Here is a 23,556-nt window from a genome sequence, read left to right as displayed (position 1 = left end):
GCGCTCGCCCCTCTCAGAAACAGAGGCATGAGAGTGCTGAACTATTTGGACGACTGGTTAATCCTAGCCCAATCACGATCTCAGCTCATAGAGCACAGAGCCATTTTACTCGATCACCTCGAGAATCTTGGTATCACGGTCAATTGGGTGAAGAGTTCACTGATCCCCAGTCAAACGATTTCATTTCTGGGGGTAGTTCTGGACTCACTATCTATGACAGCACAGCTGTCGCCACAGCGCGTGCTGAGCGTTCAGAGCGCGGCGAAGTCTTTCCGCTGCGGCGCTTTAACCCCGCTCAGGAAGTTTCAAAGGATGCTGGGTCTTATGGCCTCAGCATCATCAGTTCTCCAGCTGGGCTTGCTTCGCATGCGCCCGCTGCAGTTCTGGTTGAAAGCGCGGGTACCGCGCGGAGCATGGGTAACCGGTCGATTGCGCCTCAAGGTCAATCAGGACTGTGTCACAGCCCTGGTACCTTGGTTGGCGAACGACTGGTACCGGTCAGGTGTAAGCCTGGGGACTTCCTCGAAGGTGACGATGGTGTCGACAGACGCATCCACCTCGGGATGGGGAGCGCTGCTCGAGGGCAGACCGTGCTTCGGCCTGTGGTCGGAACGAGAAAAGCTCCAACACATAAACTGCCTGGAAATGGTGGCAGTACACAACGCGCTGACGCGTTTTTGTCCCCACATCATGGACCAACATGTCATAGTCCGTTCGGACAATATGGCTGTGGTGTCCTATATAAATCGCCAAGGCGGTCTGAAATCAGCGTCCCTGTACAGGCTGGCGAAACGCATCCTAATATGGGCTCAGCACAACTTACATTCGCTGAGAGCAGTGCATGTGCCCGGACTTCGGAATGTGGGCCCGGACAGACTGTCCAGGAACAACATTCCCCCAGGAGAGTGGTCTCTACACCCACAAACAGTCCGGCTGTTGTGGGAGAGATTTGGCAGAGCGGAGGTGGACCTATTCGCGTCCCACGAAAACGCTCACTGCCCCGTGTTCTTTTCAAAGACCAGCAGCGCGCTGTCCCGAACGTGGCCGCGCTGCCCGCTATATGCGTTTCCCCCCGTCTCGCTCCTGCCACAGGTGCTGGAACGGATCAGGGAAACAAAATGCCCAATACTGCTTGTGGCACCGTTCTGGGAAAACCAGGCGTGGTTTCCGGCTCTGATGCAGTTAGCAGACATCGCTCCATGGCCAGTGCCGGTGAGGAGAGACCTCCTCTCGCAAGCCTTGGGCTCGATTTGGCACCCACACCCGGAGTTGTGGTCCCTTCATGTGTGGGCACTCAACGGATATCCGTTGGTCTCACAGGGGGAGTCTTAAATACCATCACTGAGGCTAGAGCGCCGTCGACCCGGCGGCTCTATGCTTCGAAGTGGTCGGTTTTCTCCAGCTGGTGTACGGCTCGGAGTTTTTCACCCCTCGAATGTGAGGTAACGGAGGTTCTCTCCTTCTTGCAAGAGCTGTTGGATAAGGGCAGATCCCCTTCCACGCTTAAAGTGTACGTGGCGGCTATCTCAGCGTTCTCTGGTTCAGCGCTAGGTCAGTCACTGGGAAGGAATGATTTAGTCATCCGCTTCCTCAGGGGAGCCAGGAGACTGAATCCGCCCAGACCTCCTTCAGTCCCTATTTGGGACCTTTCTACAGTCCTGGCGGCTATGAAAAGTGCCCCTTTTGAGCCTATTCAGTCTATCAGCCTCAAACACTTATCTCTTAAAACAGTGTTTTTGATGGCTCTCGCTTCAGTGAAGCGCATAGGCGACCTGCACGCGCTCTCTGTGAGCCCGACGTGCTTGGAGTTTGGTCCTAATGACTCTAAGGTCATACTCAAACCTAAGCACGGCTATGTGCCGAAATCCCTCAACACGCCTTTTCGGGCTCAGGTTATTTCCCTGGCTGCCCTGCCAGCGTCGAGTGAGGAGGGGGACTCGAGTTTTCTTTGCCCAGTTAGGGCTTTAAGAACTTATGTATCCCGCTCTGCTGCCTTCAGACAGACAGAGCAGCTCTTTGTCTCGTTCAGCGGTCGTTCCAAAGGAACGGCTGTTTCGAAACAGAGTCTATCCAGATGGATAGTTGACGCCATAGCGCTGGCTTATACTGCCAAAGGCATTCAATGCCCGTTGGGAGTTAGAGCGCACTCCACGAGAGGCGTTGCTTCCTCGTGGGCTTGGTCTAGCGGGATTCCCTTACAAGATATATGTATGGCGGCGGGCTGGGCCTCTCCGTCTACATTTATTAGGTTTTATAACCTAGAGGTTCCCGCCCTGCAGGCTAAGCTTTTGTCGGTGTAATCTGCTTACAGGCGCTATGCGCTGCCGATTTTACTGGGCAAAACTACGTAAGACCCACGTTTTCCCGCATTAGTGCAGGCTCCCTGCCCTGGCTATGTGATGTCGTATTCGTGTCTGAGGACATGTCTATATAAGGACGGAGGAAACCCCTTTCGTCTTCAGACTTTCCCCGTGAGGTAATGTAACCCACGGACGCTACAGTTTAGGGAATTTAGGCTTCCTCCCTTATTCCCTGACTCTGTGTGAGTCTATCCGGTGATTATGCACTGTATGCCTGAACTAGCTTCCGGTGATTGGTGTTTTTGTCCCGGCACGCACGGCGTTTTGCAAGGGGTTCCCATAGCGTTTTTAGCAAAACGCAGTACGAGAGAACTCTCGTAAGAGAACGTACTCGGTTACTAACGTAACCTCGGTTCTCTCTAGAAGAGGGAACGAGTACTGCGTTCCCTGCCGTGCGTTTGGTTTGCTCTGGTTCGCTTCAGCGATCAAATTTGAGTGAATCAGCCTTTTCGAGCTCCTTTTATAGGGATAAGCCACGCCCGTTTCGGCGGGAAGTGGCGAGGAGGGCGCGAAGCGCCCTCATTGGCCTGATGTTGCATCAGCCTGCGCTCGATAGGCTTATGCAGTTGCCGCAGAGCAGCCAATGAGCAGACAAGCCGTCTTGCTTCAGCTGTCTGCTGCTGCCGCAACGCGTTTTACATATATGAAAATTAAGGATAATTTTTTGCTTCAGTGTTTTCGTGAAAAGAGACTTTTCCCATAGCGTTTTTAGCAAAACGCAGTACTCGTTCCCTCTTCTAGAGAGAACCGAGGTTACGTTAGTAACCGAGTACGATTTCTCTCGTCTCGGGGGAAAATGAAAAAATGTTGCATGACCATTCAATAGTATGACTGGGTTTCTAACAATGCAAAGCTTAATGCAAATGGGTGAAGTGTCCCTTTAAATGTGTGCTGCATCCAGATTTTACAATCGGTTAGGATTTTAAAACTCTTGTAGTGTGAGCCAGGCATTAGACAAAGCAAAATTTCCCCATTCCTATACTGCGCAAAGATACTTTTCTGGAGCCGTTTTCTCGGACATTTGCATCTTGTGTACAAGATAGTTGGGGTTTGAGGGCCTGAACTATAGAGGAAATCAGCAGCCTAATAAAAAGGCAGACTAGCACAAAGTTCTGAAAATAAAAATATACCAAACCTAAATGTATTTAAATCCAAATTACTTTTTATTGTTTTTTTAAAAGCTTATTTAAATTACAAAATAGTATTTTATATTTCAAATAGGCCTCCGTAATCATATGAACTGACTATTACAGACGTTCGCGTAACAACATTACGTCCTAAAAACGAATCCCGCCCGCAAAGCTAACTGTTACATACAGTTTGATTGATTATCCAAATATTACACGTTTTGCTACGGCGGTTTGACTTTGATCACACGAAATTTACCCATATAAAATGCGCATAAGTTCGTTGAAGCGTGCCGTATTTCACTTTTTTTTATATAAAAAGTCAAATCTGCGCTTTAAAATGCGAAAGCAAAACGGGCGTAAACCTCGTGAACTGGAACAGATTTTAGGGTCATTCAGACTGTGATGTTGATCAGAGCTCCTCCTCAAGGGGATCCTCCGAGTAAAGCTAAAATGTGTGGCGGCAGCCGACAAGGAGGTAAGAGAGAATCTGTTCTGTTTGAATGGAAGTCAATGGAGGATTTGCCTCAGTACGCGGAATAAACTACTTTTCTCTTGTCACGTAAAAAAAAAAAAAAAAATCCTTGTCCGCTAGTCTCTAACATATTTTCTGTTAAATATCGACTTTGTAGAAATGTATTTTACTACGAAAAACAACTGTTTTATGAGAATAGTCAGGGACTATTTTGTGACAGGTTTGAATTATTTTACGCCACTACCAGAAACGCAACTAGCTGTCGTAAAACTGAAAGTGTCACAGTTTACCGTTACACGCTTTCAATAGAAAAACATCTCCTCAGTGATGCGAACTTTTCCCAATCACACCGCGTTTCTTCTTCTTCTTTAGCCATTCTTTTATAAATGCGCCAGACAATTTAAGAAACCTTTTAAAGATTAGGTATATTTGTTATTTAACCATTTAAGTCATGATAATCAGGTATGTGAACTGATTTCTTTTCATGCCACACTGCATTATAACGTTAGATGATACATGGTACTTGGGCTAAAGCGGCTAAATGCTAACTGCTTAAAAAATCTAAACTTTATCATTGTAGCCCACACACCACCCGATACTGAACAAATATAATAATAAGATAAACAATTTAAATGTTTTTAAGGGGGATAGTACTGAAATGTTTTAGTTTTCTGGTGTGTTTGAAGACTTTGACTCCACCCAGACTGCTGGAGCCGGTGGAGAGTAACATGACTAGCATGTTTGAACTATGCAACTGTTTCTATACACACTGATACTGTGACTATAAGACTATGCTCATAAGACTATGTTAAACATAAAAGCTCACTGAGAAAAATATTCAGATGTATCCTGATTGATGTGGACGTAGAAGTTATCTTGGCATTATATGTAGTTTCTGACATTCTGAGCTCAGTTGCAACAAAACCCTCAGGTTAAGAAAGCCATTAGTTTAGGAGCCTGAACTTTAGGAGTTTCTTAGGACCTGGTGCTGAATTAAATATAATCTAATAGCTTGTGAGCATACAAATCCAAACACTACTTTTGAGCATATCATAGATTTTACTGACAACAACTAAGAACTAACTACTGATAACTTACCCCACATAAGTTAAAAACATGCGTAATGAATGTCTCTATTGACTGGCCTACTCTATCTGTCCATCACCTGAGCTGTAACGCTGCGTTCACACGGGCGTCGCCTTTAACGCTTCTCATCTACTTTGAATGGGTGACGTCATGCATTGCTGAACTGAATTGTGGCTTCTGTTGCGTCACTATCGTTGCTCACGGTAGAAGTTGAAAACTTTTGTAGTGGCTGTCGGTACACGATCCGTTACACCTGCACGATCCGTTCTACGCATGCGTATAATGGGATTTTAGCAATATTGCGATTATACTTTACCTCATGTAAACACAATACTTAATAATGTGATTAAGCTCATAATCGCATAAACTATAATCGTATTAAAACAGGTGGCGTACGCCGTTTTTAATCGCAGTATGCGGCCATGTAAACACTTTAATCGCACTAACTGAAGTGCGCGTGTGTTTTTGTCACGCACCTTAAGCGCATATTCATTTTAAACTTGACATTAGGAAGTTTTCCCTGAACTGTCAACACAACTCACTGTCAACACGACTCACTGTCAAAATACGTCCATAAGTCTGCCTTCATCCAGAAACAGCTCAAATAACGTGACAGCAGTGTATAAAACTGTTACAGGCACCGACATAATATTTCTGTCTTCATCACAGCACAGAATAACAAAATACGTCCATAAGAACCCGTTTGTTATTTAACGTACGTAATTACGCGCATGCGTGAAACGGATCGTGCAGGTGGAACGGATCGTGTACCGACAGTGCCAATGCAGGCGTCAGCCAATCAGATCGCTTATGCAGATACCCTAGCGCAGACGTTAGCCAATTGTATTTATGCAAAACAATAGTGACAACAGCCAATCACATTACTTTTCCGGTGTTGCATTAACTAACGTCTGTGCTAGGGTATTTGCATAGACGATCTGATTGGCTGACGCCTGCATTGGCACTTGAAAAGTAGAAAAGTTTTCAACTTTTGCCACGAGCAAATGTATGAATGCAGTGTAATAGAGGAAGAGGAATAGAGAAGGGGCAGATATGCATTTATTTGACTGGCCATCTAACCAATCAGAGCAGAGTAGACCAATCACAACAGACTGGGCCATCTGACCAATCAGAGCAGAGTAGACCAATCACAACAAACTGGGTCATCTGACCAATCAGAGCAGAGTAGGGTCACATAAAGGAGGGATTTAGAGAGACTGAATCCTTTATCAAACCATTTAAGACATTGAGAAAAGAGGTGTCAGTGTCATTATGTTTGTACTGTGGAAGCTTCTGTCACCAAAACAAATTCCTCGTTTGTGCAAACACACCTGCAATAAAGCACTTTCTGATTCTGGTTACGATAATGCATTAAACAAACAATGGACTTAAACGGTTTAACAGCAGGACTGTGACTCTTATTTTACATTGCTAAAAGTAAATATTTCAATTCTTTCTGTGTTTACAGGTGCTGTATCGTTTTAGTTCCTCTGTTAATGGTGATTAATGAAGGTGAGCACTAAAGGATATTTACAGGGTTAATGACGTGTAGAAGTGTTCATGATAAAGAAAAGGAAACATCTTTAAAATCTCTAGTTTAAAACACAAGTATTAATTCATGTCTTCGCATTAAAACCATGTTTGTTTATTATTATAACTTCTCTCTGTTTTCAGCGTCTCTGGTCACTGTTGAGGGTTTAATCGGAGGTTCTGTCCTTTTACCGTGTTCGTCTGAAGCACCTCCGATTACAGTTCAAGACATCACAATTAATTGGAAATGCAATGACAGAGTGAAAGTGTTTGACGTTATTAAGGGTAAAGGCTCTGGAGTAGCACAGGATCAATCATACAAGAACAGAGCTGAAACCTTCCCTGAAGAGTACAAGAAAGGAAACTTCTCACTCAAACTCAACAATCTTCAGTACAATGACACAGGAAAGTACCAGTGCTACATCGTAGAGGAATCAGACATTCAGACTGTAGAGCTTTTTATCGAAGGTTTGTGATTTTTTTTGGTTACACAATCTCGATGGTCCACTTTAGACATTCTGTTCACTATAAGTAATTTCAATGTATTTATATTCTCATTTAACTTACTCTCATTAGAGTATTATGGCTCGTTTCCACTGAGCGGTATGGTACAGTACGGTACGGTTTGGGTCGGTAAACCATGAATCGGCTAGTACCCTTACTTGATAGGCGTGGTGTAGCCTATACCGGAAAGAAGCGATCAACGTAATTTTCGCACGAAGAAGAAAGCAACATAAGCAACATAAACAACAATGACTGACAATGACACTGACATACAGCAGATCTTGTTCTTGCTTCTCGGCGTGTTTGTCACAAGAAGACAAGCGTCGGCATTAGGCGTTTCTCAGTAGCAAGTACGCAAAGTTCGGACTTGCCATACCAAGTCCGACTCAGGAGAATGACTCATGAGCGAGTCCGGTAATTCTGCAAATGGAACCATCCATAATAGTCTTCAAAGCGTTACTCAACTCGCTCTGCTACTCCGTGTATCTCTGTATGTATATTTTAGGCAACAATAAAACGAACTATGTTATAGAACAACACTCTGCCTCTTTTCGATTTCATTAAAGAAATCTTAAACATTATAGCCTCACAAATGTGGTTCAGGCAACGCGTATTGATTATATTCACTGCATATAATGTTATCCTATTCATAACAAAATTAAATAATATAGCTGCGAGCAGCGATTACGGGCCCAAGCCGGTGGCACCGCAACCCCGGTGCCTTTAGTTACCTAAATATATTTACCTGTATATAAATAGCTATCTATCTATCTATCTATCTATCTATATATATATATATATATATATATATATATATATATATATACACACACACACACACACACACACACACATACATATACATATATATATATATATATATATATATATATATATATATATATATACACGTATATATATATATATATATATATATAAGACAGAAAATATTACTTGTCTTACCTTATTCTGATTTTATGATACACTCAAAATATTCCACAACAAATCCTTTAAATTTAATGTAAAAATAAAAACGAAAGTAAGCAGTGTTGGTCTCACGTAACCCTCTCATTAGAATCAAAATGTTTCAATATTTGCGATGTATTTGGATGCTAATCTATTCTTTATTATAGGCTTTGTACTTCACTCGTGTTCCAATATCGATGGAAAAAATCATCCTCTTCACACGCGCAAAAATGTGCTTGGAAACATCACAGTGGAGCTCTGCTTTCTGTGAATGGTACAAATTGTACTACTGACTATTTAAACAGAGCAGTGTAATTCGTTTATGTTAGGTTGACTATCTTTATTATTATATTGTATTAGGGCTATAATGAACAGGCTGCGATGTCAAGATTGCAATTCTGGAATGTGTGTGTGTGTGTGACGCGGTTGCGGTTGAACAGTGGACACAAAAACATAAATAAAATGTTTTAGTTAATTCCTACATCCATAGGAATACATTGAAAATGCTCGCTCTACTCCGCACCATTATCAATGTCTGTGCGGACGTCTGTATTTTACTAGTATATAGTATACTATAGTTAGCGATTTAAAAGCCCTCAGCGGTGTCACACGTCGATTAACCGGTGGGAAAATTTTATCACAGTCACATCCCTAATATATTTATATATAAATACAATAGGCCTACCTGAAAGAGAATTTTATTTGCCCGACCAGTGTATAGCCTGATTAGAACGTCAATAACAAAAAAATAACTTGGGAGTCACTAAAACGAGAGATTATTCTAATTTCATTACATTCATTTTAAGTTGCAATCAGCAGTTAATAATAAATGTATTACTGATCAATGGTAACAAGGTTGCACTGCTGAGGCTCATGCAGCTTCTCCAGGAGAATTGTAAACAAATGAGCGCAGCACACAAAAAAGCAAACCAGTTAACAACATACTGACTATAAAAATTACAAATATGGAGTTTTTATATATTTTATAACATATGATAGAGTTAAGCAACCTCACTTGACGAGTAGGCAACTATTTCCTGAATACAATCACGATTGAAACTGTGACATTGATTTCATACAACAGGTTAATAAACAGTTACAATTAAGTCACTTACATTTTAGATGCAATATTGACTGTTTTTGTTCTGTTTCAGCAGCAAAAATAGTTTAACAAAGATCACAGCAGAACCATTGCGCATCTCACAGCAACTTGTTTTCTCATTACTGAATGATTCAGCATTTTGAAACGAATCGGTTGACTTAAAGATTCAATGGTCAATCCTCTGTCTCAATCATGAATGACTCAGTCATTGGAACGAATCGTTTGAACGAATGAATCAATGACTCGTTCATTAAGATGGTGGCCTGGCGACACCTAATGGCGGTTTAGTGTTATGTTTAAAAGTATCATTTTTTCCAACGTGCACCATTATCAATGTCCGTGCGGACGTCCGTTTTTTACTTTCACTTTTATATTAGCGATTTAAAAGCACCTGCTTGTGTCACACGTCGATTAACCGATGGGAAAATATCCTCACAGTCATATACCTAATAAATTTATATTTAAATACAATAGGCCTACCTAGTAAAACGTTTTATATACTATTTTGATATCCTTTTGGACACAAGAGGGCAGTATAGCCCTATGTTTGCTTTTTTGTTGAACCAAATAGCACTAAATAGCCTGTTTTTAACTTTTTCATACTTCTTGAATTGCAAAAACAGAATAAAATAGGTTTAGTTCCAATATTTGTATAATTTTATATAGAAATAAATGGTGTATAATTACATTTTTTGAAGTTATGAGATGTTTCCTGTAGGGATGTCCCGATCAGGTTTTTTTGCCCTCGAGTCCGAGTCCGAGTCATTTGATTTTGAGTATCTGCCGATACCGAGTCCCGATCCGATACTTAATACATAAAAAAAGAATAAAGAAGAGCAGAAAAACAGATCCAGGATGTTCCTTATTTTTTATTTAATTCACCTTATTTTAACATTCAACAACTCTGTTAACAAACAGAGCACTTCTGTGAGGTAGCTTGAACAATCAAGTAATAAATAAATTCTTCACTTTTGGACTTTAGTGCAACAGTAAATATAAACTAGAATGTACATTTCCTGAAGAAAATGTGAAGTGGTGCTTGCAGTGGCAAAACTCTCCACTTGGTTGCTAGGGTGTTGTACATGATTGCATTCGAGCCAACAACCATGTCTGTACGATGTTGTGGAGCTGAAATATGGCTTCTATATGTTGCAATATGGTTGCTAGGTGGCTCTTAACGGTTGCTAGGGTGTGAATTCAGTTACCATGGTGATAGTTACAGACTGTTTCCCAACCAAAACAAAAGAGCCAACCCCAATCTCTATACGATGTTCTGATGCAGAGACATGGGTCTTGATAAACGGTTGTTAGGGTCCTCTGTTTGGTTGCTAAGGAGTGGCTTGGCAGCTGCCAATCATGAAACTCCAAAGGCTGCTTGTCAGTATGAATGATTTAAACCAAATCCCATGCCTCTGTGACATTCAGAATGGAAGATATCCCTCTTTGGATTTTGGTTGCTAGGGTACTCTGTTTGGTTGCCATGGAGTTGCTTGGCAGCTGCCAATGATGAAACTGCAAAGGCTTCTTGTCACTATGAATGATATAAACCAACTCCTATGCCTCTGTGACTTTCAGAATGGAAGATATCCCTCTTTGTATTTTGGTTGCTAGGGTTCTCTGTTTGGTTGCTATGGATTTGCTTGACAGCTGCCAATGATGAAACTGCTAAGTCTGCTTGTCAGTATGAATGATATAAACCAACTCCCATGCCTCTGTGACATTCAGAATGGAAGATATCCCTCTTTGGATTTTGGTTGCTAGGGTTCTCTGTTTGGTTGCTATGGATTTGCTTGACAGCTGCCAATGATGAAACTGCAAAGGCTTCTTGTCACTATGAATGATATAAACCAACTCCTATGCCTCTGTGACTTTCAGAATGGAAGATATCCCTCTTTGTATTTTGGTTGCTAGGGTTCTCTGTTTGGTTGCTATGGATTTGCTTGACAGCTGCCAATGATGAAACTGCTAAGTCTGCTTGTCAGTATGAATGATATAAACCAACTCCCATGCCTCTGTGACATTCAGAATGGAAGATATCCCTCTATGGTTTTGGTTGCTAAGGTGCTCGACAATGGTTGCTAGGGAGTGGCTTGGCAGCTGCCAATGATGAAACTGCAAAGGCTTCTTGTCACTATGAATGACATAATCCAACTCACATGCCTCTGTGACATTCAGAACGGAAGATATCCCTCTTTGGATTTTGGTTGCTAGGGTTCTCTGTTTGGTTGCTATGGAGTTGATTGGCAGCTGCTAATGATGAAACTGCAAAGGCTTCTTGTCAGTATTAATGATATAAACCAACCCCCATCTCTATACGATGTTCTGATGCAGAGATATAGGTCTTGCAAAACAGTTGCTAGGGAACTCTGTTTGGTTACTAGGGAGTGGCTTGGCAGCTGCCAATCATGAAACCCCAAAGGCTTCTTGTCACTATGAATGATATAAACCAACCCCCATCTCTATACAATGTTCTTATACAGAGATAGAGGTATTGCTAAATAGTTGCTAGGGTACTCTGTTTGGTTGCTATGGAGTGGTTTGGCAGCTGCCAATGATGAAACTCCAAAGTCTGCTTGTCAGTATGTATGGTATAAACCAGCTCCCATGCCTCTGTGACATTCAGAATAGAAGATATCCCTCTTTGGAATTTGGTTGCTAGGGTACTCTGTTTGGTTGCTATGGAGTTACTTGACAGCTGCCAATGATGAAACTGCAAAGGCTTCTTGTCACTATGAATCATATAAACCAACTCCCATGCCTCTGTGACATTCAGAATGGAAGATATCCCTCTAGGATTTTGGTTGCTAAGGTGCTCGACAATGGTTGCTAGGGAGGGGCTAGGAAGAGTTGAGGTGATTCATGATTGGCTGTTTGCTGCCCCAAGTCAAACGAGACCACCCTCAAGTTTCTATGACAATTCAGTCCAGAGATATCCCATTGAACTCTTTCAATGGAAGTCTATGGGACTTGTTGCTAAGGTGCTCTAAATGGTTGCTAGGGCGTGGCTTGATAGCTTCACAATGATCCTGAGAGACTGATTGGTCGTCTGAGTAAATTGAGCCCACCCCCTTGTCTCTATGATACTGTGATCCAGAGCTACGTTCATTACAAAATCCCTATGCAATTTACCATAGTAGGAAAAGCATGTGTGTTTCACGGGACATTCCTTCCCCATAGTAAGTCAATGGGGCAAATTTGGGACGCTCCTGCCCCCCAGGGGTGCAACTTTTACCCCATTGTGAGGTATGTTCTTACAGAGCCTGTCAGCCTCTTCAAATGTGGCAAATCACACGTTTCTGCGAAATCCTCGCTCAGAGCTATGAGTGCTCAAAGTTCGTCGCAATGTTAAGTCAATGGAACTTTTTGGGCCGCTTTTTCGCCCCTGGGGTGAACACCGCACCCCCGATCACTTATAAAAGTCATAGCACACCTCTCCTCAATGAGCCGGTCGATTTGACACCTCATTCATAGGTCTGTGACAAACGGTGCGGGGCGAGTTACGCGCCAAACTTTGTCCAGAATAATAATAATAATAACTGGAATGTACATTTCCTGAAGAAAATGTGAAATGGTGCTTGCAGTGGCAAAACTCTCCACTCGGTTGCTAGGGTGTTGTACATGATTGCATACGAGCCAACAACCATGTCTGTACGATGTTGTGGAGCTGAAATATAGCTTCTATATGTTGCAATATGGTTTATATGTGGCTCTAAACGGTTGCTAGGGCGTTGCTAGGCAGTTGCTAGGGTATTCTGGGTGGTTGCTAGGCGGTTGCTAGGGTATTCTTGGTGGTTGCTAGGGCGTTGCTAGGTGGTTGCTAGGCTGTTCTGGGTGGTTGCTATGATGTTGCTAGGCGGTTGCTAGGGTGTTCTGGGTGGTTGCTATGGTGTTGCTAGGCGGTTGCTAGGGTATACTGGGTGGTTGCTAGGCGGTTGCTAGGGTATTCTTGGTGGTTGCTATGGTGTTGCTAGGCGGTTGCTAGGGTATTCTGGGTGGTTGCTAGGCGGTTGCTAGGGTATTCTTGGTGGTTGTTAGGGCGTTGCTAGGTGGTTGCTAGGCTGTTCCGGGTGGTTGCTATGGCGTTGCTAGGTGGTTGCTAGGGTATTCTGGGTGGTTGCTATGGTGTTGCTAGGCAGTTGCTAGGGTATTCTGGGTGGTTGCTAGGCGGTTGCTAGGGTATTCTTGGTGGTTGCTATGGTGTTGCTAGGCGGTTGCTAGGGCATTCTGGGTGGTTGCTATGGTGTTCTGGGTGGTTGCTATGGTGTTGTTAGGTGGTTGCTAGGGTATTCTGGGTGGTTGCTAGGGCGTTGCTAGGCGGTTGCTAGGGTATTCTGGGTGGTTGCTAGGGCGTTGCTAGGCAGTTGCTAGGGTGTTCTGGGTGGTTGCTAGGTGGTTCCTAGGGTGTTTTGGTGGTTGCTATGGTGTTGCTAGGCGGTTGCTAGGGTGTTCTGGGTGGTTGCTATGATGTTGCTAGGCGGTTGCTAGGGTGTTTTGGTGGTTGCTATGGTGTTGCTAGGCGGTTGCTAGGGTGTTGCTAGGTGGTTGCTAGGGTATTCTGGGTGGTTGCTATGGTGTTGCTAGGTTGTTGCTAGGGTATTCTGGGTGGTTGCTATGGTGTTGCTAGGCGGTTGCTAGGGTATTATGGGTGGTTGCTATGGTGTTGCTAGGTGGTTGCTAGGGTATTCTGGGTGGTTGCTATGGTGTTGCTAGGCAGTTGCTAGGGTATTCTGGGTGGTTGCTAGGCGGTTGCTAGGGTATTCTTGGTGGTTGCTATGGTGTTGCTAGGCGGTTGCTAGGGTATTCTTGGTGGTTGCTATGGTGTTGCTAGGCGGTTGCTAGGGTATTCTGGGTGGTTGCTATGGTGTTGCTAGGCGGTTGCTAGGGTATTCTGGGTGGTTTCTAGGGCGTTGCTAGGGTATTATGGGTGGTTGCTATGGTGTTGCTAGGCAGTTGCTAGGGTGTTCTGGGTGGTTGCTAGGCGGTTGCTAGGGTATTCTTGGTGGTTACTATGGTGTTGCTAGGCGGTTGCTAGGGTATTCTGGGTGGTTGCTAGGCGGTTGCTAGGATATTCTTGGTGGTTGCTAGGGCGTTGCTAGGTGGTTGCTAGGCTGTTCTGGGTGGTTTCTATGGTGTTGCTAGGCGGTTGCTAGGGTATTCTGGGTGGTTGCTATGGTGTTGCTAGGCAGTTGCTAGAGTGTTCTGGGTGGTTGCTAGGCAGTTGCTAGGTGTTCTGGGTGGTTGCTAGGCAGTTGCTAGGGTATTCTGGGTGGTTGCTAGGGCGTTGCTAGGCAGTTGCTAGGGTGTTCTGGGTGGTTGCTAGGGTGTTCTGGGTGGTTGCTAGGGTGTTGCTAGGGTGTTCTGGGTGGTTGCTAGGCGGTTGCTAGGGTGTTCTGGGTGGTTGCTAGACAGTTGCTAGGTGGTTGCTAGGGTGTACTGGGTGGTTGCTAGGGCATTGCTAGGCGGTTGCTAGGGTATTCTGGGTGGTTGCTAGGGCATTGCTAGGCAGTTGCTAGGGTGTTCTGGGTGGTTGCTAGGCGGTTGCTAGGGTATTCTGGGTGGTTGCTAGGGTGTTGCTAGGCAGTTGCTAGGGTGTTCTGGGTGGTTGCTAGGTGGTTGCTAGGGTGTTCTGGGTGGTTGCTAGGGCATTGCTAGGGTGTTCTGGGTGGTTGCTAGGCAGTTGCTAGGTGGTTGCTAGGGTGTTGCTAGGCGGTTGCTAGGGTGTTCTGGGTGGTTGCTGTGGCGTTGCTAGGCAGTTGCTAGGGTGTTCTGGGTGGTTGTTATGGTGTTGCTAGGCGGTTGCTAGGGTATTCTGGGTGGTTGCTAGGGCGTTGCTAGGCAGTTGCTAGGGTGTTCTGGGTGGTTGTTATGGTGTTGCTAGGCGGTTGCTAGGGTATTCTGGGTGGTTGCTAGGGCGTTGCTAGGCAGTTGCTAGGGTGTTCTGGGTGGTTGCTAGGCGGTTGCTAGAGGGTTCAGGGTGGTTGCTAGGCAGTTGCTAGGTTGTTGTGGGTGGTTGCTAGGCGGTTGCTAGAGGGTTCAGGGTGGTTGCTAGGCAGTTGCTAGGGTGTTGTGGGTGGTTGGTAGGGTATTTTAGGTGGTTACTAGAGCGTTTCTAGACGTTGCTAGGGTGTTTAGGGTGGTTGCTAAGGTATTTTTGGTAGTTGCTATGGTGTTACTAGGTGGTTGGTAGTTGTCAAAGATGGTTACTATGGAGTTTTTATAGAGTTCTTAAAATCTTTAATAATGAGTGCCTTCAGTATGGCACGAGGCCTGCAGCCTCGTGCCTTTGGCCGAATATGCACAAGCATGGAGCAATACCACAAGGCTACGAGTGTGATATTGCTTTAAAAAATGTAAAAAAATTTTTTTTTAATTATTTATTGGTTTAGGGTGGTTGCTAGGGAGCTCTTAGTGGTTGCTAGGGTGCTGAAACTGGTTGCTAGGGTGTGGCTATGAAGATTTTAGGCCATTACTTATTGGTTGCTTGATAATATAAATCCTCTGAGGGAGAGAGAGGGGGAGAGATGCAGGGGTGTCAGGCCCTTTGGAGTCTGTGTGTGTGAAAACGGCAGTTGGGATTCAAATATTTTTAGAACTCCCAATGTAAAGTCAATGGGACTTTTTTGGCCGCTTTTTTGGCCGCTGTGCGAACATCGTACACCCGATCGCTTAGAAAAGTCATAGCACACCTCTCCTTAATGAGCCGGTCGATTTGACACCTCACTCAGGGGTCTGAGACAAACGGTGCGGGGCGAGTTTCGCGCCAAACTTTTGTGTGGAATAATAAGAAGAATAACTAGAATGTACATTTCCTGAAGAAAATGTGAAATGGTGCTTGCAGTGGCAAAACTCGCCACTCGGTTGCTAGAGTGTGGTACATGATTGCATACGAGCCAACAAACATGTCTGTACGATGTTCTGCTGCTGAGATATGGCTTATTTGTGTTGTTCAGGTGGTTGCTAGGGTGTTCTGGGTGGTTGCTAGGCAGTTGCTAGGGTATTCTGGGTGGTTGCTAGGGTGTTGCTAGGCAGTTGCTAGGGTATTCTGGGTGGTTGCTAGGCGGTTGCTAGGGTGTTCTGGGTGGTTGCTAGGGCGTTGCTAGGGTGTTCTGGGTGGTTGCTATGGTGTTGCTAGGCGGTTGCTAGGGTATTCTAGGTGGTTGCTAGGGCGTTGCTAGGCAGTTGCTAGGGTGTTCTGGTGGTTGCTAGGCGGTTGCTAGGGTATTCTGGGTGGTTGCTAGGGTGTTGCTAGGCAGTTGCTAGGGTGTTCTGGGTGGTTGCTAGGGCGTTGCTAGGCAGTTGCTAGGGTATTCTGGGTGGTTGCTAGGGCGTTGCTAGGCAGTTGCTAGGGTGTGCTGGGTGGTTGCTAGGGCGTTGCTAGGCAGTTGCTAGGGTATTCTGGGTGGTTGCTAGGCGGTTGCTAGGGTATTCTTGGTGGTTGCTAGGGCGTTACTAGGCAGTTGCTAGGGTGTTCTGGGTGGTTGCTATGGTGTTGCTAGGCGGTTGCTATGGTGTTGCTAGGCGGTTGCTAGGGTATTCTGGGTGGTTGCTAGGGCGTTGCTAGGCAGTTGCTAGGGTGTTCTGGGTGGTTGCTAGGCGGTTGCTAGGGTATTCTGGGTGGTTGCTAGGGCGTTGCTAGGCAGTTTCTAGGGTGTTCTGGGTGGTTGCTAGGCGGTTGCTAGGGTGTTCTGGGTGGTTGCTAGGCAGTTGCTAGGCCGTTGCTAGGTGGTTGCTAGGGTGTTCTGGGTGGTTGCTATGGTGTTGCTAGGCGGTTGCTAGGGTATTCTGGGTGGTTGCTATGGCGTTGCTAGGCAGTTGCTAGGGTGTTCAGTGTGGTTGCTATGGTGTTGCTAGGTGGTTGGTAGGGTATTTTGGGTGGTTGCTAGGCAGTTGCTAGGGTGTTCAGGGCGGTTGCTAAGGTGTTACTAAGTTGTTGGTAGTTGTCACAGATGATTACTATTGGAGTTCTTAGCATTTTCTTGGCATGATTTAGCACTTACCTAATCGCTATTAGCATGTAGCTATTCACAGCTAGCATGTGTAACATGTTGGAATTCCTCTTTGCTAGCATGAGTCAAAAGAGCCAACCCCCATCTCTATACGATGTTCTGATGCAGAGAAATAGGTCTTGCAAAATGGTTGCTAGGGTACTCTTTTTGGTTGCTAGGGAGTGGCTTGGCAGCTGCCAATCATGAAACTCCATAGGCTGCTTGTCAGTGTGAATGATATAAACCAACTCCCATTCCTCTGTGACATTCAGAATGAAAGATATCCTCTATGGATTTTGGTTGCTAAGGTGCTCGACAATGGTTGCTATGGCGGGGCTAGCAAGTGTTGTGGTGTCTCATGAATGGCTGTGTGCTGCCCTGAGTCAAACTTGTCTTAACCCCATCTCTTTATGATGTTCTGATGCAGAGATATAGGTCTTGCAAAATGGTTGCTAGGGTGCTCTGTTTGGTTGCTAGGGAGTGGCTTGGCAGCTGCCAATCATAAAACTCCAAAGGCTGCTTGTCAGTATGAATGATTTAAACCAACTCCCATGCCTCTGTGGCATTTAGAATGGAAGATATCCCTCTATGGTTTTGGTTGCTAAGCTGCTCGACAATGGTTGCTAGGGAGGGGATAGGAAGTGTTGAGGTGATTCATGATTGGCTGTTTGCTGCCCCGAGTCAAATGAGACCACCCCCATGTTTCTATGACAATTCAGTCCAGAGATATCCCTGTGATCTCTTTCAATGGAAGTCTATGGGACTTGTTGCTAAGGTGCTCTAAATGGTTGCTAGGGCGTGGCTTGATAGCTTCACAATGATCCTTAGAGACTGACTGGTCGTCTGAGTAAAATGAGCCTGCCCCCTTGTCTTTCTGACACTGTGATCCAGAGCTACGTTCAATACAAAATCCCAATGCAATGTGTAGGACGGCCCATTTCATGGGCCGTCCTACACCATTGTAAGTCAATGGGAAACTTTGGGACGCTCCTGCCCCCCAGGGGTGCAACTTTTACCCCATTGTGAGGTATGTTCTTACAGAGCCTGTCAGCCTCTTCAAATGTGGCAAATCACACTTTTCTCCGAAATCCTCGCTCCGAGCTACGAGTGCTCAAAGTTCGTCCCAATGTTAAGTCATTGGGACTTTTTGGGACGCTTTTTCACCCCTGGGGCGAACACCGCCCCCCCGATCGCTTATAAAAGTCATAGCACACCTCTCCTCAATGAGCCGGTCGATTTGACACCTCACTCAGGGGTCTGTGACAAACGGTGCGGGGCGAGTTACGCGCCAAACTTTTGTCCGGAATAATAAGAAGTAGAAGAATAATAACTAGAATGTACATTTCCTGAAGAAAATGTGAAATGGTGCTTGCAGTGGCAAAACTCGCCACTCGGTTGATAGAATGTGGTACATGATTGCATACGAGCCAACAAACATGTCTGTACGATGTTCTGGTGCTGAGATAAGGCTTATTCGTGTTGTTCAGGTGGTTGCTAGGGTGTTGCTAGGGTATTCTGGGGGGTTGCTATGGTGTTGCTAGGCGGTTGCTAGGGTATTATGGGTGGTTGCTAGGGTATTATTGGTGGTTGCTAGGGCGTTGCTAGGCAGTTGCTAGGGTATTCTGGGTGGTTGCTAGGGTATTATTGGTGGTTGCTATGGTGTTGCTAGGCGGTTGCTAGGGTATTCTGGGTGGTTGCTAGGGTATTATTGGTGGTTGCTAGGGCGTTGCTAGGCAGTTGCTAGGGTATTCTGGGGGGTTGCTATGGTGTTGCTAGGCGGTTGCTAGGGTATTCTGGGTGGTTGCTAGGGTATTATTGGTGGTTGCTAGGGCGTTGCTAGGCAGTTGCTAGGGTTTTCTGGGTGGTTGCTATGGCGTTGCTAGGCAGTTTCTAGGGTGTTCTGGGTGGTTGCTAGGGCGTTACTAGGGTATTCTGGTGGGTTGCTATGGCGTTGCTAGGTGGTTGCTAGGGTATTCTGGGTGGTTGCTAGGGCGTTGCTAGGGTATTCTGGGTGGTTGCTAGGGCGTTTCTAGGCAGTTGCTAGGGTATTCTGGGGGGTTGCTATGGTGTTGCTAGGCGGTTGCTAGGGTATTCTGGGTAGTTGCTAGGGTGTTCTGGGTGGTTGCTATGGCGTTGCTAGGCAGTTGCTAGGGTGTTCTGGGTGGTTGCTATGGTGTTGCTAGGCGGTTGCTAGGGTGTTGCTAGGCAGTTGCTAGGGTATTCTGGGTGTTTGCTATGGTGTTGCTAGGCGGTTGCTAGGGTATTCTGGGTGGTTGCTAGGCGGTTGCTAGGGTATTCTTGGTGGTTGCTAGGGCGTTGCTAGGCAGTTGCTAGGGTATTCTGGGTGGTTGCTAGGGCGTTGCTAGGCAGTTGCTAGGGTGTTCTGGGTGGTTGCTATGGTGTTGCTAGATGGTTAGTAGGGTATTTTAGGTGGTTGCTAGGGAGTTGCTATGCAGTTGCTAGGGTGTTCAGGGTGGTTGCTAAGGTATTATGGGTGGTTACTATGGTGTTACTAAGTGGTTGGTAGTTGTCACAGATGATTACTATTGGAGTTCTTAGCATTTTCTTGGCATGATTAGCACTTACCTAATTGCTATTAGCATGTAGCTATTCACAGCTAGCATGTGTAGCATGTTGGAATTCCTCTTTGCTAGCATGAGTCAAAAGAGCCAAGCCCCATCTCTATACGATGTTCTGATGCAGAGAAATAGGTCTTGCAAAATGGTTGCTAAGGTACTTTGTTTGGTTGCTAGGGAGTGGCTTGGCAGCTGCCAATCATGAAACTCTAAAGGCTGCTTGTCAGTATGAATGATATAAACCAACTTCCATTCCTCTGTGACATTCAGAATGAAAGATATCCCTCTATGGATTTTGGTTGCTAAGGTGCTTGACAATGGTTGCTAGGACGGGGCTAGCAAGTGTTGTGGTGTCTCATGAATGGCTGTTTGCTGCCCTGAGTCAAACTTGTCTTAACCCCATCTCTTTATGATGTTCTGATGCAGAGATAAAGGTCTTGTAAAATGGTTGCTAGGGTACTCTGTTTGGTTGCTATGGAGTTGCTTGGCAGCTGCCAATGATGAAACTGCAAAGGCTGCTTGTCACTATGAATGATATAAACCAACTCCCATGCCTCTGTGACATTCAGAATGGAAGATATCCCTCTTTGGATTTTGGTTGCTAAGGTGCTCGACAATGGTTGCTAGGGAGGGGCTAGGAAGTGTTGAGGTGATTCATGATTGGCTGTTTGCTGCCCCGAGTCAACTGAGACCACCCCCATGTTTCTATGACAATTCAGTCCAGAGATATCCCTTTGATCTCTTTCAATGTAAGTCTATGGGACTTGTTGCTAAGGGGCTCTAAATGGTTGCTAGGGCGTGGCTTGATAGCTTCACAATGATCCTTAGAGACTGATTGGCCGTCTGAGTAAAATGAGCCCGCCCCCTTGTCTCTCTGACACTGTGATCCAGAGCTACGTTCAATACAAAATCCCTATGCAATTTACCATAGTAGGAAAAGCATGTGTGTTTCACGGGACATTCCTTCCCCATAGTAAGTCAATGGGGCAACTTTGGGACGCTCCTGCCCCCCAGGGGTGCAACTTTTACCCCATTGTGAGGTATGTTCTTACAGAGCCTGTCAGCCTCTTCAAATGTGGCAAATCACACGTTTCTGCGAAATCCTCGCTCAGAGCTACGTGTGGTCAAAGTTCGTCGCAATGTTAAGTCAATGGGACTTTTTTGGCCGCTTTTTCGCCCCTGGGGCGAACACCGCACCCCCGATCACTTATAAAAGTCATAGCACACCTCTCCTTAATGAGCCGGTCGATTTGACACCTCACTCAGGGGTCTGAGACAAACGGTGCGGGGCGAGTTTCGCGCCAAACTTTGTCCAGAATAATAATAAGAAGAATAATAAGTATGCAAGAGAACACTAATGATGCCTTGCTTTCAGCAAGCACCATTAATAATAAGTATGCAAGAGAACACTAATGATGCCTTGCTTTCAGCAAGCACCATTAAAAAGTCTAATATATAAACAAATAGCACCTCAACTTAAAATACCCGGCAGGCATGTGAACAAATAAAAAATAAAAGTGCTACAGTGTTTGCAAAGCCAGTAATGTGCTTTTAGGAACTGCACTCCTAACTCTTACACCGGTTTCACACTGCAATGTTTTTTTCGCCGCCCATGTTAACAGATTAAACCAGGCTTTAGAGCATTCACACCGCGCGCAGAGGCGGCGCGGCAGTGCGTAGCAGAGCAGAGCAGGAGTGCCACGATCGTTTCGGCGCCGAGTCTATTTTTGCTGCGCCGCTTTTGCTGAATTAAAGTGACAATACATTGATCATGGCCAAAATACGCCGCAGTTTTATCCAAAAAGTGCATTGATGATATCTATTGTGTTTTAAACAGTCAATCAAATGACCAACAGCAATTTAAAAAGAAAACAAATGTCCAAAAACAAACTTGTTGCCATGACAATAAAAACAAAGATGAACAAAAAGTTATATGAAATCATTAATAAAATAAGCTTCTTGACAAGTCTTTATTCTTAAATGTATTTGAAAACGAAAAAAGCAATGCCAACTTATCCATTATAGAGTAGCCTACTCTGTCTCTAGCCTGCCCGCGGTTCAGCCGCGCGTGACAAAAGCTGCCAGTGTGAAAGCAAAACGCGCGTGTCCTGCCCCTGCTCACCATATGCACTGCTCCTGCGCTGCTTACACTCTGCTAACGCGTGCAGTGTGAAACCGCATAACTATAGATGTGTTAAAAAATAATGAGAATATATATACATATATATCCGAGTCCTGATCGGGAGGTAACGTCCGATTCCGATCGAGTCTGAAAACACGTGATCGGGCCCGATTTCCGATCACGTGATCGGATCGGGACATCCCTAGTTTCCTGCTTCCTTTTTGACATTAATTTAATCCCTCGCCATAGCAAAACCGTTTGAGATATTCAATATCAGTTTACAATTTAGCATCATTAATATATTTTTATCATGTTGAAAAAGTTTGGTGGTAATAAAATAAACCTTTTAGGAGGAGTAACTAAAAACTCAGAGGCTGATTTAACAAAAAATTCATATTCAGACCAAAATATCTGACTTCCTGTTGGTTGCAGCTAATGCCTGTAAATTAGAAAGTTGTCCGGCTCGATGAGACCAATATACGTACTGATTTTTGTAATTGTGGGTAAAACTAACCCCCCCACTTTTGTCAAAAACATTTTGAAAGTGACACACTTCCTGCTGCCAGTTGGTGGCGCTATAACTTTGACTCAAAATAGTCACATCCATCTGATCGGCCTCTTACCACGAACACACTGCTGAAGTTTCATCAAGATCAGTTAATGTGTGCAGAAGTTATAACACTTAGTGTTTCTCTTTTCTCGCCATAAATTCGTGTCCTCGCCACGGCCAAACCGTTTCAGATATCAAAAATCTGTCCGCAATTTAGCCTCCTCAATGTCTTGGCTTCATGCACACCGAGTTTGGTGGCGATTTAATTAATTCTCTAGGAGAAGTGTTTCAAATTCCACAGCAAGCGTTCTCCAAACAACCCATAATTGCCGACTTCCTGTTGGGCTGGCGTAAAATTTAGAGCACGAAAGTTGTTCGGCCCAATGAGATCTATATGTGTACCGAGTTTCATATCATTACATGCAAGTGTGTTTGATCTATGGACAAGTGTTCGGATCCCGTTCCAGGGGGCGCTGTTGAGCCCCCCTGCCACGCCCGGGTACCAGCTTCAGCCCGGCCCTGATGGCCGCGGGTTCTGACCTGTGTGCAAAGTTTCAAGAGTTTTCGAGCACGTTAAAGGCCCCAAAAGCCCCTGAAACCTTGAAAAACAGGAATTTTAAACAAATCTCACTCAAAAGACAAATCCCCCCACCCCTCACACACACAGAGACGCAGAGGCAGAGAGAGAGAGAGGGAGAGAATTCTCCAAAAAATCACATTCAAACCAAAATATCTCACTTCCTGTTGGTCACAGCTTATGACTATAAATTAGAAAGTTGTCCGGCTTGATGAGAACAATATACATAACGATTTTTGTGACTCTACTTAAAACTAAGCCCCCATTTTTGACTAAAGGTGGCACTACTGAGCCCCTCACCACGCCCGTTTCTGAAACTTTGCACATGTCTACTGGATAATAAATGTGATGTGTCTGTCGAGTTACATCCAATTTCAAGTATGTTAAGAGTCTCAAAAGCATCTGAAAAGAATATTAAAGTTTGATGCGTTGCCACGGCAACAGTATTTAAGATATCAATAAACCTTTCACAGGTCTACATCTGCCGTGTGTCTACATTATACACATAAAGTTTGAAGCAAATCGGGTAAAAATAAGAGGGTGATTTCAAAGCATTTTGAAAGTGACACACTTCCTGCTGCCAGTTGGTGGCGCTA

General features: G+C 44.9%; 2 protein-coding genes across 2 annotated transcripts in view; one reads left to right on the top strand and one right to left on the bottom strand.

The window, feature by feature from the left end:
* Window positions 1–23,556, bottom strand: part of LOC307169581 (uncharacterized protein) — a gene marked incomplete at its 3' end in the record, with an annotated part of 99,209 nt that overhangs the window by 5,414 nt on the left and 70,239 nt on the right. The gene's annotated exons all lie outside the window — the stretch shown is intronic.
* The window catches only part of LOC307169338 (CXADR-like membrane protein), a 40,282-nt gene continuing 20,984 nt past the window's right edge, over window positions 4,259–23,556 (top strand). The window contains exons 1-3 of the mRNA XM_079889934.1: window positions 4,259–4,424; window positions 6,517–6,560; window positions 6,723–7,046. Coding sequence (XP_079746060.1) covers window positions 4,414–4,424; window positions 6,517–6,560; window positions 6,723–7,046 — 379 coding nt within the window. The 5' untranslated portion in view covers window positions 4,259–4,413. The remainder of the gene's footprint in view (window positions 4,425–6,516; window positions 6,561–6,722; window positions 7,047–23,556) is intronic.

This window comes from Squalius cephalus, assembly GCF_949319135.1.
Source record: "Squalius cephalus genome assembly, chromosome: 13".
In the NCBI taxonomy this organism is placed as follows: Eukaryota; Metazoa; Chordata; class Actinopteri; order Cypriniformes; family Leuciscidae; genus Squalius; species Squalius cephalus.
This window is presented reverse-complemented; position numbering and strand designations above follow the sequence as displayed.